Raw genomic sequence first — 14,821 nt, forward strand, 5'->3', positions numbered from 1 at the left:
GAGGCATCCCCAATTAGACGCTGAAATGGGTGGTTGCTTTTGATGTACAGGAGCAGCATCTGAGATCCTCACCCTATCTCTAGGGTTGAGCCCAGTCACTCTACAGAGGAAACTCTATAAATACCTCTAAAAAAAACTGGATCAGATCTGATATCAAAGAACAGCGGAAAGTAGAAGAATGGGGCAAAAATCTTAAGTTTTCACCAGTACATGTCAGATTTCACATAGACTCAAAGATGTGATTTTAGTATTCTTTGATATATTTTTAAGAACAACCAAGCTACAATTGTGGTGTATTGGCGGCTTTGTTCTAACACTAATGTTTATGTCACAGATTAGAGCTACAAAATGTATAGATTTTCTTCATTTAGCTACTTAGCTGAATGGCCATCAATGTTTGATTTAATCTGACAATAAATCTGAATGGCCATAAACATAATTACATAAAGACGGCCATAAACATAATTACATAATTCTGTTTTGCTTTGTTCTGACCAATCACTAACTTGTGATGTGACCATACGCACCATCCAGACTTGTTGCCATTTTTCTATTGCTTTTTTTCATGGGTGTAGATGCTAGCTAGCTGCAAGTAGGGAATCACACCTGAATAAAAAAGAAAACTTAACAAACAGGAGAGGTAACCGAAAATTCAGAGGTCCTGAACGAGCTTCCTTTAGCCTGTACAAACATAGACTAGTTCTAGCCAGTTAGCTTGTTACCATGTGAACATCCTGTTTGTGTCTTTTTAAGAATCAATTTATAAATTTACCTGTAAACAACCTCAGGGAAAACATGCAATTACGGCATCACCACATCAGTTTCTGACTGGCCACGTCTGGTTGCCTGTCACCAAACTGCCCCCTCTTCCTCTCCTTATGTCTAGCTGCTCCCTGTTCCAGCTGAGGTGGGATTTGTAATCTAAAACTGTCATCCGTACAGTATGAAACTGTAATCCTGTCACAGAGAATCTGGTTCAGTTCCAGAGGTTGTAGTCCTTTTGCTGATTTTGTAGTCCGTATGACGGTGACTTCCTGTTAGGCCTCCAGATTTTTGGCTCTGTTGGCGAAGGGAAGGCTAGAAGAACCAACGAAATGCCTCGCCGGCCGGGACGGAGGGGGGCCGCTAAGAATAAGAGACAAAACATGAAGTGAGAGAGAAAAATGTTAAAAGTCAAATTCAACTGACAAATTAAGTAACCACCTAAATGTCTGTTTTGGACTTTTTCTTTTCTGAGTCTTAGTCTTTTACCTGTCACCTCATTGTCATCAGCAACATTTCAGAGACAGCAGAATCACTGTGCTCGTTTGTACCATTAGCTAATGGGAACACTGGTTCACATCAGCATGAGAGTTGGCTGGCAGTTTCTGCTGTGTTTTTCGAACCGCTTGTGCGGGTAAACACATCTGCAGTGATGCAGGCTGTAGATCAAAGTTGGACTGCTGCAACTATACACCTTTCTCTGAAACGCTGTCAGCAGAAATTCCCAATTTTGATACAGATTCCTCATCTTGTCAGCTTGTGAGGTAAAGTGCGATTTCATCTTAATCCAGGGTTTTGAACAGAAATTAAGTTTGCCAGATTACCCACAGATCCCTTTGCCTGTGTGGATGTACTGACAGCTATCACAGGTTTAGTTTTATAGCAAAGTAATCTTAAAGAATTGAGGAGTTTGTCGTAAGCAGAGCCAGCAGTTGCAAAAGCAACACAAAATATCCATCTTTAAGGGGAAAGCATGCAAATGCAAGTCCTCTAATTTCTATTTGAAAGTTTATTTGGCTGTTAGCACTAATTGGCAGGGACACTATATTTCTTAAAGTATTCGCTCATCAGCCTTCACACGCATGTGATCTTGAGTGACATCCCACTCTTAATCCTTAGAGCTTAATATGATGTTGGCCTTCCCTATAACAGCTTCAAGTCTTCGGGAAGGCTTTCCACAAGGTTTAAGAGTGTTTATTGGAATTTGTGATCATTCTTCCAGAAGCGTATCTGTGAGGTCAGACACTGATGTTGGAAGAGAAGGCCTGGCTCACAGTCTCTGCTCTAATTCATCCCAAAGGTGTTCTGTTGGGTTGAGGTCTGTGCAGGCCAGTCAAGTTCTTCCAAATTCGCTCATCCATGTCTTTATGGACCTGCTTTGTGCACTGGTGTGCAGTCATGTTGGAACAGGAAGGGGCCATCCCTAAACTGTTCCCACAAAGTTGGGAGCATGAAATTGTCCCAAATGTCCTGGTATGCTCAAGTATTAAGAGTTCCTTTCACTGGAACTAAGGGGCCGAGCCCAACTCCTGAAAAACACCCCCACACCATAATCCCCCCTCCACGTGGCAGTGGCGCAGTGGGTAGGCGCTCGAGCCCCTGTCCCTGCACTGCATTGTGTCCTTGGGCAAGACACTTAAACCACATTGCCTAACGGTAGCGGCGGTCTCTGGCTGCATGACCGCAGATACTCGTCTCTGGATGAGTGATCTGGAACAAACATTTCGTTGTGTGCCTTGTGCACACAATGACAATGAGTTGAATCTAACACAGGGGTGGGCAATTGATCCAACACACCTGAATCAAATGGCTGAATTACCTCATCAGTATGCAGTCAAGTTCTCCAGAGTCCTGCTAATGACTTCTATATTTGATTTAGGTGTGTTGAAGCAGAGACACATCTAAAACCTGCAGGACACCGGCCCTCGAGGCCTGGAGTTGCCCACCCCTGATCTAACATCTAACATCTAACCAAACTTTACACTTGGCACAGTGCAGTCAGACAAGTACCGTTCTCCTGGCAACCACCAAACCCAGACTTATCCATTGGATTGCCAGATGGACAAGTGTGATTTGTTACTCCAGTGGTGTGTTTTACCCCACTGCATCCAACACTTTACATTGCGCTTGGTGATGTAAGGCTTGGATGCAGCTGCTCGGCCATGGAGACCCATTACGCACTGTTCTTGAGCTAATCTGAAGGCCACATGAGGTTTGGAGGTCTGTAGTGATTGACTCTGCAAGTTGGCTACCTTTGTGCACTGTGCACCTCAGCATCTGCAGACCTCTGTGAGTTTACATGGCCTACCAGTCAATCGCTTACACTTGGTTATAATACCACTAACAGTCGACTGTGGAATATTTATTAGTGAGGAGATCTCATGACTGGACTTGTTACATCTTAACACGGTCCCACGCTGGAATTCACTGAGCTCCTGAGAGCGACCCCTTCTTTCACTAAAGTTTGTAGAACACCTGAATTCAATGAATTGGATTGGTGAGTGAATACTTTTGGCAATAGAGTGTAGTTGTGTGACACAGCCATACAGTCTATGAATGCAGATAGGGCTAGCTGATAACTTGCAGCTCCTGCCCCTCATCCAAATATGGTCACCTTTAGCTCCAAAAAGCCAACGTGATGATGATGGACATGAAGCTAAAGGCTTCAAAACTGGACTTCACAAACATGAACAGAGCTGCATATGCAGTTTGTGATGTTTGTGCATATGTTGCAACCAGTCCTAATGACAATGAAATCAGCTTTGATTGGTTTTAAAATCACTTTGAAGTTAGTGACCAGTCCACTCTGGATTCCAACAGGGTATCCTGCTGCAGAGAAAGGTGAAAAAAAACTACCCAGAGTGCTTTGCTGTTCATCTCTCTGAGTAAACTTTGTGCCAGGCTGAGAGTTTGTCAGGTCGACATCAAAGAGAACGGAAAGAATGAGGCAAGAGAGTGAAACCACCTGCTAACACACACACACACACACACACACACACACACACACACACACACACACATTCACATACTTTGTAACACACACACGCAGTGCTGTCACTTGCCGTTAGCCCCCACAGGTCCAATTAGCGTGTAATTGAGGAAGATTATGGCTGCTAATTCACTGTCTTCTCAACACACACACACACACACACACACACACACTCCCTGTCTCAGCGCGTGTCCTCACAGCACATGTGTGCAGATGAGGGAATAATTAGTGATAGTTTGTAGAGATCCCCACAGGAAGTGTGTGTGTGTGTGTGTGTGTGTGTGAGAGAGAGAAAAAGGGAGAGAGATATATAGAGTCATCAGTGAGGTCGAATGCTTGTGTCAAAGAATTATTGATTGCCACTAATTCTTATTGCGCTCACACACTTACACAGACGCACACGCATACACTCAGTAGTAGATAACATAAATATTCCCTGTTCCCTCCCTCTCGCCCAGCCGCTTTATCACTGTGAATCAGTGTTGGTGTATGTGTGTGCCAGTGCGCGCGTGTGTCTGTCAGTGTGTGTGTGTCAGTTTGTGTGTCTGCTGGCGGCCTGCCAGACCTCAGCAGGGACCGAGCTCTCGCTTTTCACCACCCACCATCTGCACAGCACTCACACACACACACTCAGCAGGGTGAGCGATGCCTTCCAGCTCGAGCATCACTGCCAGTGATCTGGGTTAAGTGAGCCAGGACACACACACACAGAGAAATACATGCACACACACTTACAATAAAAATGAAAGATGAGGCATAAATTTGCTAATGTCCAGCTTGTGGTGTGTGCGTGCATGTGTTTTCATATGTGTGCGTGGACTCACCTCCAGCACCCCCCCTCCTCCCCCCGGCTTCTTCTTCAGCTCCTCGCACTTCCTGAACTTGCAGATCTGGTGACCCGTCTTCCTGTTGCGGCATGATGAGCAGACGCCGCAGTTGATGAGCCGCCTGCACGGCCCGCACACGCCGCACCGCTTCCTCTTCCTCTTAGCCACCGTCCCCGATGACGAAGATGATGACGATGACAGGGAAACGCCCGTCGCTGTCACCCCCGATGATGAGGGTGAAGAGGAGGAGGGGCAGGGGGAGGAGTTGGCGTGTTGCTGGCAGTCCGTTAGCGCCCGCTGGCCGCCTGTCATCTGAAAGGCGCTGCTAGCGTCTGAGATCCCACCCCCTGCCGACCCCATCGCCATAACAATAACCCCGGGGGGTAATCCCAGCCCCCCCAGGAAGCTGCCACCCATCACCCCTCCCCCATTGCAGCTGCCACCCTCTGATAGGCCCATCATGTCCGCGTGGGTGTGTCCCTGCTTGTTCATGACGCCGCAGTCTGTTCCGCCACTGTATCCAGGAAGGAAGTTCCCGTTGCTAGGCGCCATGGGGTGATGGTGTGCTGTTCCCTGTGAAACAGGAAGTGAGGTGGTGTGTCCGTGTTTCTCAGCTCCTCCCCCCTCACCACTCCCACCGCTTCCTCCACCTCCTGACCCACTGCCGCTCTGGTGCATGCTGGTACTGTGGGGATGGGAGGAGGTCATGTGACCCGTCGTCGCAGAGGGGTGATGGTGGGGGTGGGGGTGATGCGTTGGTGTGGCAGCCACGGGTTTAGGTCGACCCCAGAACATGGCCGCTGGGTGGTTCATGTTCATGTTCATGTTGTCGTGGCAACCCCAGGGCGTCGTCGCCATGGCCCCAAGCCTGGCGGCAGTGGGAGGGAAGATGGGGGCAGCCGCCGCCAAGCGGGCAGCCAGTTTGGCCGACTGAGGGAAGTTTGTAACGTTCATGTTCATGTTGACGTTGGTCTTGTAGAAGCTGGCGATGGAGGAGCGGTAACGATCCATCTCTGTGGTGTAGTCCAGCATCGGAGCCAGGCCCGACACCTGCAGCAGACAGCACCAATAGCAGTCATCAATACCAGTCGGAATCAATTCAAAAACGTTACTAATGTAGCTTTACAGAGAGCTCGGAGTGCAGAAGCTAACAAGAAGGACAGAGCGATTCGCCCGCTAATGGAGCCTCAAATCTCAGCAGCCGCCGAGGCTAGAGAGCTAAAACTATGCCAACGTACTACTGCTATGGGTTATGGATGGCAAGTGATACTCCACATATATACTTAAATTTATATTAGTCATTAAATTATAAAACTATGAAATGTGACTGTTTGTCTTAAATTATATAGTTTCCCTTGTTTTAACTGGCGCTTGGAAGGAGGTCACAATCCGCCGCTACCAGAAAGTGGCGGCAATGCAGCAGAAAGCTGTTTGCCGACTGTGCTATGGCGGTCTGAGATTAGATGGTACTGTACAAACAGGAGCCAACTAAGACTACATCCACCGGAGAGCTCCAAGGAGAAAACCACTGCTGACCAAAAAGAACAACACGGCTCGTCTCACGTTTGGCAAAAAACATCACGATGGGCCCCAAGAGTTTGGGGAAAAGACAAAAGTTGAACTTTTTGGAAGGTTTGAGTCTCGTTACATATGGAATAAAACTAACAGAATTTCATAAAAAGAACATCATAATTCCAGAAAAACCTGAGCACACTTGGGTTACGCAGCAGGACAACGATATGAAACACACCAGCAAGGCAGTCTCTGAAAGGCTCAAAAAGAAAAATGAAGGTTTTGGAGTAGCTGGACGAATCAGATTGAGATCTCAAACAGGCCATTCCTGCTCAAAAAAACTTTAAAAAGTGGCTGAATTAAAACAAATCTGCAAAGAAGAGTGGGCCAAAATTCCTGCACAGTGATGTGAAAGACTCACAGCCAACTATCACAAATGCTTGATTGCAGTTCTTGCTGCCAAGGGTGGCGCAAAGAGTTATTAGGTTTAGGGGGCAATTACTTTTTCACACAAGGCAGGTAGGTTTGGATATTCTTTTTTTTGTTAATAAAATACCATCCCCTTAGAATTATAAGGTTCTATCTACATTCTGGCCTGTTTTGAGATATTAAATAGTAGAACCTTATAATACCAAGTTAAAGCTTGATTTTGCAGATAGAACCTTTTTGTTTTGTTAATAAAATGGCCAAAGTTGTGTATATTTGAAAAAAATCTCTTACATGTTGATTAGCGGTCAACAAATAAGAATATGACAATAAGTCAGTTTCGTCAAAAATGTCAGATAGAACCTTATAAATCTAAAGGGACGAAAAATCTAAGAAAGGAAGGGGGGCAGACACTGTATATTACAGATGTGTTTCATGTTTTCCCACCTATCTCACATCTTTATTTGTTCTCTTTTAGCTCCATTTTTGGTCTCCAGCAGCTTACAAAGAACTATCTGGAGACTGAGTGCTCTGTTGTCTTCACCAGCACCATTTTTCTTACGCTATTTTGCAGTCTACAAAAATTTGTTAACAGCCAATCTAAGAGCTACTTTGTTCCAAAGTCCAAACCACGGAATAAAAAGAACAATATCATGTTCTTTCTTTGTATTAAAATACATTTTAATAGGCAAACTTGCATCAGTTTGCATCATTGCACAGACTTTGTTTGTCGTCTCACTGCAGGAAACCTTTACTCTGCAGTTGGTCTGAACGCAGCGTCGCCGTAGCCGTTGAACAGACTGAGACTTCTCTGGAACAGGCTGCCTGCTGCAGCGAAAAGCTGAGTGTCGAAAATGAAAAAAGTAAAAGTTGTGTAAATGTAAGTGTTAATTAAGCTGGCAGTCAGCATTAGATTTGTGCGAGCCCACAGCTGTTAACATGTGAAAGGCTCTTACCGTAGCTCTTCCTGCTTTTTGAAAGTATCGCCGTGGATCGCACTAATGAGAGACCATATTGACCAAACAATCGACCGGCTGACCCTGAGATCACGGCCCTCGTAGCGGAACAGCCGATGGGCTCTGTAATTGATCTCTACCTGGATGATCTAAGTTGATGTTCAACACGTCGACACATAATGACCTGAGCGCGGTTTCAACAGGAGCCTTCCAAATTTAATTTGATTTAGCTTGTTTCACCCGATCCTTCCCCGGCCCCGCGCTGGGGACCCACACGCATGCCACTCACCTGTCCCTGCCCGCCGTAGCCATGGTGATTCGGGTGATGGTGCGACGGGGCTGAGCTTCTCTGGAGCATCGAGGAGAGGTCGCTCTCCACACACACGCCACTCGTCATGCCCGACATGACCTCACACACACGTATTCATACAAGCACACACTCACACACACATACACACACACCCACACTCAGGCAGGCTTTCTCGCACAGGAAGTTAGTTAGTTCTGCGTGGTCGTCACGTTTCGCTCTGAAAGTGAAAAGAAAAGCACGGTGAGGGCGCTGCATTCAGTGAACAAACCCTCACACCCGTGTGTCATCTTTTCAGGCTCAATAACAAGTTTTTCTGTCCCACAAATGACCTGCAGAGAATATTTTAATAAGGCTGATTGATTGGTCAATTAAGTTGGCGAGCCACTACCCCAATTACTCAGCTCTAATCTGACCCATAAAACCTGAAAGAAAAGCCGCCAGAGGACACGAAAGACAGGACTGTCCCGAGATGGCAAACAGCAACGCTGTGCTCGCCGAGGGTCAGCTGACATCTCAGGGGAGAAAAACTTATAGAATATATAAAAATAATTGATTTAAGTCTTGAGAGTGAAGCCAATGAAGAAATGCCTTAAACCTGCATTCCCTCTGAGGTTCAGCAGGGGGCGACTAATGCACACTCGATCTGTGACCTCAGCGAACACTTTCCTGATGACTTTACGGTCTCGGTTGCTAGTTTCAAGCCAAGTGTGAGCGCTCCTCAGCGTCACCATCAGTCACTCGCTCAGTTTCAAAAATCACGACAGCAACAAAACGCTTCGTCTGAGCCTGCAAAAACGGCTTTTCACAAACTCGCTGGTGACATCACGGTGGCTACGTCCATCTTTAATATGGAGGCTCTAAAGACTGCAAAGAGTAAAATAAGAAGGAGCTGCCGTCTCCCTCCTCTTAGTGGGATTCCTGTTTCTTCAGGTGATGAAGTGCCCCGGAGCAAGCAAGCGCTGAATCCCCACCAACAACTCCGAAACGTCTGACATCGCGAGGCGCGAGGCCATTATCTAAAACCAGGTTACGACCCCAGTACATCCATGTCAGGCACCCAATGGGATTCATGCACTAACAGCAGGAGCAGGTCATGGCGGTCGTAGTTTTGATGGAGGGAAGAGTAGACGAAAAAGTTCACACGGTGCTGTAAGGCTGGTCTCTGGTCCGAGGGGGGCCTCGAGCTATTAGAGAGCACCGAATAACTTGATTATAAGTGACCTCTGACCTCTAAGCGTGCACAGGCACAAACTCACACGCGCGTGCAAAAACGGTTGAGTCTGACTGTAAAAGAGTCACTGCCGTTTGTGAGCGTGTGCTGAATAAAAAGGCTGTGAATATGTGAGCGTGAAATGTGTGTGCGTGGACTGAAAAGGGACTGAAATTGTGTGTTTGCGCGTGCATGTGTATGTGTGTGTGTTTGAGAAAGGAAAGGAACGCGCGCAGCCTCAAATGAAGAATGAGAGCACGAGTGTGTGTGTGTGTGTGTCTGTGCGCTCTACTCAGTGCGCAGCCAGTGTGTGTGTGCGTCTGTGTGTGTGTGTGCGTGTGTGTGTCTCTCGCATCCCCCCCCCTTCCCCACCTCCCGCCGCCGCCACCACTCTCCCACTCCCCCGAGGCGTAACTAATTACCCTGTCTGGTCAACCGGGCTGGCGCGAGCTCCGACAGAAGGTCATGGTGGCCACCGGCCGCGAGGGGGAAAACGGCTCTCCCACGCGACACATTAACACCTCCCCTCCTTCTTCCTCCACCCCCCCACCCCCGGCACAGCACGAGAAAGGAACGGGAGGGAGCGAGGTGAGGAAGGAGGGAAGGGAGGGAGAGTGTGTGTGTGTGTGTGTGTGTGTGTGTGTGTGTGTGTGTGTGGGGGGGGGGGGGGGTCAATCAAAATAAAAAATAAATAAATAAAAAAATAGCCAGACTCGATAACAAGCGGTAAATACCGTGAACACAGCATGCAGTCCGACAGAGAGGAGGAGTAAACGAGAAGATGGACGGCGCTTGCTGCTGCTACTTACCGGGCCCGCGAGGAGGAGGAGGTGGTGGTGGAGGAAGAGGGTGATGAGAAGAAGAGGAGGAAGGAGGAGAAGAGGAAGAAGACCGTCTGGGAATTAGCCCGCCACGGATCATGGCTGGCGGGAAGGAGACAGAGAGAGAGAGGAGAGGAGAGGAGGGGTGGGGGGGGGGGAGAAAGGAGCACCAGGAGGGATTTGTCGGTCTGTTGGTACCGAGGAGAGGAGGAGGAGGAGGAATGGAGGGGGGCGGGGGGTGGGGGGTAACGGATAACGGGGGGCGGATGGATAATCACCTGGGCTTGGCACAAGCGAGCGCGAGGCGGGGAGAGAGACAGAGAGAAAGAGAGAGAGAGAGAGGCGTTAAATTAGCCCGGGTGAGGCGAGGAGGAAGCAGCTCTGTGGAGACCCTGCAGGGGTGGGAAAAGAGACGAGCTCGAGGAAAGAAAAAAAACGGCACCATGGGAAGAAAGGAGAAGGACGGGGGGGGAGCGGGGGGGGGGGGGGGTTGATGAATAATGGCGGAGGTTATGAACGGATACGTGCGTCGTTCTCGCGACAGAGTGAAGGGAGGGGGGTGGCGGGGCGTACACACAACGCTGATGTTCAGTAACGGGGAGGGGAGGTGTGTGTGTGTGTGTGTGTGTGTGTGTGTGTGGTGGCTCGTGCCCTCCGCCGTGTCTCCTGTTGTCGGCGGCGCCCGTGGCGACGTGCCGTGGCGTGCGCGCAGTGTGAACGGTCTGATTGGCACTGAGGCGAGGTGAGGCGAAAACAGGAGGCGCGAGACCCCGCAGATGATTGGCTGCCTGCCGGTAACACAGAGAGAGATGGAGAGAGCTTAGAAACGGCAGGCAGGGAGAGAGAGAGAGAGAGCGCTGAGTGAGGAAACACTGAATGAATTTCTCTGTTTTTGTGAGTGTTTTATTTTAAACGAGTCCTGCTGGATGACTGAAGTGTTTGTGGTGTGATTGTTTACTATCACACTCACTTCAGTCCAAAAGTACCATTACCACCTCGGACTGGGCCTTTGACCCCACAGCAGTTTGGGGGTCGTTACTCAGAAAAAAAAAAGAAAAAGTTACGTATTACACATTACTTTTATTAAAAGTAAAACTCAGAAGAAGTCATTTGTTACACTACTCATTACAATACTTCACACATTACTGAAACACACTGTCACATCGTTATCAGTTAACAATACAATCCGTAGGCTACAGTCCCACACATCAACACAAATCCCTGTCCTAATGAGGACTCACACACACACATACGACCTTTTCTTAGAGTGTAAACATAAAACCTACAGCCAGAAGTGGTTATGATACGGCTGACAGTGTAAGTCCCCTGTGATTAAATGGAATTTCAATGTATTTTATTCTAAATTACATTGAATTATATTTACCCAGAAATACTTAAAAGGAGGTACACTAGAATAAGGGGGTAACAAGGCAGGTTTTTACAGGACACAGAAATAATTATACTGTAAGTAATTTTACGTAGTGCATAATTCTGTGTTAACTTTGTGGGAAAAACAAACTATATTCCCCATCTTCCACTGTAAGTACACTGTAAGTACACTGTAAGTACACTGTAAGTACACTGTAAGTACACTGTCCTTTTCAGGGCGTGTGCTGTATTATGGAGAGGATTAATCTCGCCTAACTACAAGATTTGTTCACTGTTTGAACAGTGACTCCATCATATAAGTTCACATAGGCCTGCAAATTTTGATGGTGTTTATCTGTTCTTATAAGTTGGTAAGGACAGTCCTTATCACATTTATACTGGTAAAATAAAAGAGCGGTTGAATAATAGAACGTGTATAATAAGAGAATATGTGCTATAATAATAATACAACACTGACATGTACCATCTATCTAAGCACTGGTGCAGACCATGTTCACCCTTTCATGGAAATGGTACTCCCCGATGGCTGTGGCCTCTTTCAGCAGGATGATGCGCCCTGCCACAAAGCAGAAATGGTTCAGGAATGTTTGAGGAGCACAGCAACGAGTTTGAGGTGTTGACTTGGCCTCCAAGTTCCCTGGATCTCAGTCCAATCAAGCATCTGTGGGATGCGCTGGACAAACAAGTCCGATCCGTGGAGGCTCCACCTCACAACTTACAGGGCTTAAAGGACCTGTTGCTAACGCGCTGGTGCAGATACCACAGCCCACCTGCAGGGATCTGGAGTCCACGCCTCGATGGGTTTTGGCATAAAAAGGGGGACCAACAACATTAGGCAGGTGGTCATAATGTTATGCTTGATCAGCGTATACTACAGTGTACACCAGAGGTGGCATTCTTTACAGATACCTGTGTTAAGTTGAAGTACTGATTCAACTTCTTTACTTAAGTAAAAGTAAAAAAGTACAGGCTCTGAAATGTACTCAAAGTAAGAAAGTAAAAGTGTCAGGCTGTATAAATGTTGGATTCAGTGAATGAATCTCAGCATCAGCAGCTTTGATTCAAACTCATCTCTGCTGCACTGATGTAACCTGTAACTCTGACCATGAACACAGCCTCTGTGCACCAACACAGAGCTTTACTGTAAATACAGTACAACAAGCTAACCTGTTTATTACACACTAAACTGCAGTATTTTCATAAATCTTTGAATAACACAAAGTCAGCATACCTCAGTTTGTTTTGCAGTCCTTACCTTTAAATCTAACCTCTCTTCTTCCTCTCCTCTCCTCTTTCTCCATCTCTGAGTGAACTTCTCTCTCTCGCTCTGCTCTCCCTGAAATACAGCAGCTGGACCTTTAGCTCGCAGACACACTGTGTGACAAACTGCACACAAACCATTTGTGTGTTTGCTGATATTTGTTGAGCAATTAGAAAAGTTTGAAATTACCTGCCACTTAAAAGGTGTTACTCCCTTTATGCTTGCAACCACAGCTTACGGACATCTGCACCAAAAACACTGTAACAGTGCAGCGCTATAAATGATGCATAAATTATATGTTTTTGCCTCTTTCATCTCTATGTGCGATAAACCCCGTTTGATGTTTGAAGGCACAGGGACCTGGAGTAAAAACTGCCCTCAGCAAATATATTTGATCAAATGCAAAAACATTTCATTTCTTCTCATTAAGTCACATGGTGAAATATCTTTGACAAACTGAATGATCATAATTTTTGTGTTATTTGAGGGTTTGTAGAAATGCTATTAAGCTTAAAGAAGTGTGCTGTCTCCATTCCTGCTCACCTTGTACATCTCAGACTTTCAGCACAGCTCCGGGTGACGCCACCTACAGGTTGGATGTGTTAGTGATGGGCACGAGCAGGAGCATTAGTTTCTCACTCATGCTCCTGCTCGTGCCCATCACTAGAGGATGAGTCTGTGGAGTGGGAAGAATCGCCTGCTTCTGAATGTGACTAAGACGAAAGAGGACAGACACAGGGTCTATCCCGGGACAGGATGTTGATGTGGCGGCGGAGTACGCTGAACACAGAGGCTGTCTACAAGAAGGAAGCTGAGATCCTTCACTACGTGCAGCAAAATGATGATGATTCTCTGTCAGGCAGTTGTAGTTTGCTGTGCTCTGCTGGGAGGTGGGTGAACAAACTGTCACGGACAATCCAGACCAGCCTCTGCAGCACCTTCTCTAACAGACTGATTCAACCATGCAGCCACAAGGACAGCCAGAGCCATCACCCTCAGTATGGCAGAGAGGCATCTGCTAGATATTATTATTATTATTTCAAAAGAATTTCCCAAATATCGGATCAATAAAGTGTGTCTCAGCTTGTCATAACCTCACAGAGTCTTACCTTATGTTCCAAGATGGCGCCGGTGAGGTCAGCAGCCGTCGTACCTGCTCCTACGCTTTGTTTGTATATATTAGGTTTAGCTCTAATTTTGGAATTTATAATTCCGCCTGCTCTGTGTCATATCACGTATGACAGACAGACTCTTTTTAATATCAGAATACAGCACTCTGGCTGTATTCTGACACCTTTTTCTCCCGACCCGACTTGGCCTCGGGAGATACTGCGTTTCCAGTGGGCCAGCTCAAACAAAGGACGGACCAGGTCACGGACAAGGCCCCGAGGGAAAAGAGCCGGCGTAAGAGAGAGGCTGAGGCGCAGAGCGCACCAAACGCCACTGCCGAGCATCCTGTTGGCTAATGTCCAGTCACTGGATAACAAGCTGGACGAACTCAGGGCCAGGATACAGTTTCAGAGGGACATAAGGGACTGCAACATCATCTGTCTCACGGAGACATGGCTGACCCCCCTCATACCGGACCACGCCGTACAGCCGTCGGAGTTCTTCAGTGTTGATCGCACGGACAGAACGAGTGAGTCTGGAAAATCAAGAGGAGGAGGTGTGTGCCTAATGATTAATAACAACTGGTGTGACAGTAGGAATGTTGTCCTTCTGAAACAATCATGTTCACCTAACCTGGAGCTCCTAACCCTGAAATGCCGTCCCCACTACCTGCCCCGCGAGTTTACTTCGGTCATCTTCAGCGCCGTCTATATTCCACCTCAGGCGGACACAAACACTGCACTATCCGAGCTACATGAGGCGATTTCCACCTATCAGGCTAACCAGCGTGATGCGGCTCTCATCGTAGCCGGGGACTTTAACAGTGCAAACTTGAAAAAGCTGATACCGGATTTGATTCAACACATCGACTGCCCCACCAGAGGAGAGAGGACCCTAGACCACTGCTATTCTCCATTCAAAGATGGCTACAAAGCAAAGCCTCTTCCGCCTTTTGGGAAGTCTGACCACACCTCTGTACTTCTCATGCCGAAATACAAACAACGGCTCAGGCAGGAACCCCCTGCTGTGAGAGAAGTGACACGGTGGTCTGATCAAACAGAGGCCGCTCTGCAGGGTGCGTTGGATTCAACCGACTGGGACATGTTTCGCAGCAGCGCGGGCGGAGACATCGAGGAGTTTACGGAAACTGTTGTGGGATTTATTGGGAAAGTTGTTGATGACACTTCACTTAGGAGGACCATCAGGACTTTTCCCAACCAGAAGCCGTGGGTGGATAAATCTGTCCGC

At 47.4% G+C, this 14,821-nt stretch overlaps 1 protein-coding gene across 1 annotated transcript; it reads right to left on the reverse strand.

Moving 5' to 3' along the window:
* Positions 1-219: 219 nt before the first annotated feature.
* LOC115797415 (CXXC-type zinc finger protein 5) lies at positions 220-10,214 on the reverse strand. The gene is made up of 5 exons (XM_030753994.1): positions 10,092-10,214; positions 9,802-9,915; positions 7,762-7,999; positions 4,576-5,628; positions 220-1,125 (listed from the first exon to the last, which is right to left on the reverse strand). The coding sequence occupies exons 3-5, from the start codon at positions 7,876-7,878 to the stop codon at positions 1,078-1,080; spliced, it is 1,218 nt and encodes a 405-aa protein (XP_030609854.1). The 5' UTR covers positions 7,879-7,999; positions 9,802-9,915; positions 10,092-10,214; the 3' UTR covers positions 220-1,077.
* Between the last annotated feature and the right edge of the window lie 4,607 nt (positions 10,215-14,821).

This window comes from Archocentrus centrarchus, chromosome 18 (assembly GCF_007364275.1).
Source record: "Archocentrus centrarchus isolate MPI-CPG fArcCen1 chromosome 18, fArcCen1, whole genome shotgun sequence".
Lineage (NCBI taxonomy): Eukaryota > Metazoa > Chordata > Actinopteri > Cichliformes > Cichlidae > Archocentrus > Archocentrus centrarchus.

Bases quoted from the DNA above. Each gene is read 5' to 3' on its own strand.
- LOC115797415 (XM_030753994.1), bottom strand. From the start codon at position 7,878: ATGTCGGGCATGACGAGTGGCGTGTGTGTGGAGAGCGACCTCTCCTCG. The intron at 5,629-7,761 runs GTGAGTGGCATG...TGTCTGCTGCAG, and splicing joins GCTACGGCGGGCAGGGACAG to GTGTCGGGCCTGGCTCCGAT. The intron at 1,126-4,575 runs GTGAGTCCACGC...TCTTATTCTTAG, and splicing joins GAGGAGGGGGGGTGCTGGAG to CGGCCCCCCTCCGTCCCGGC.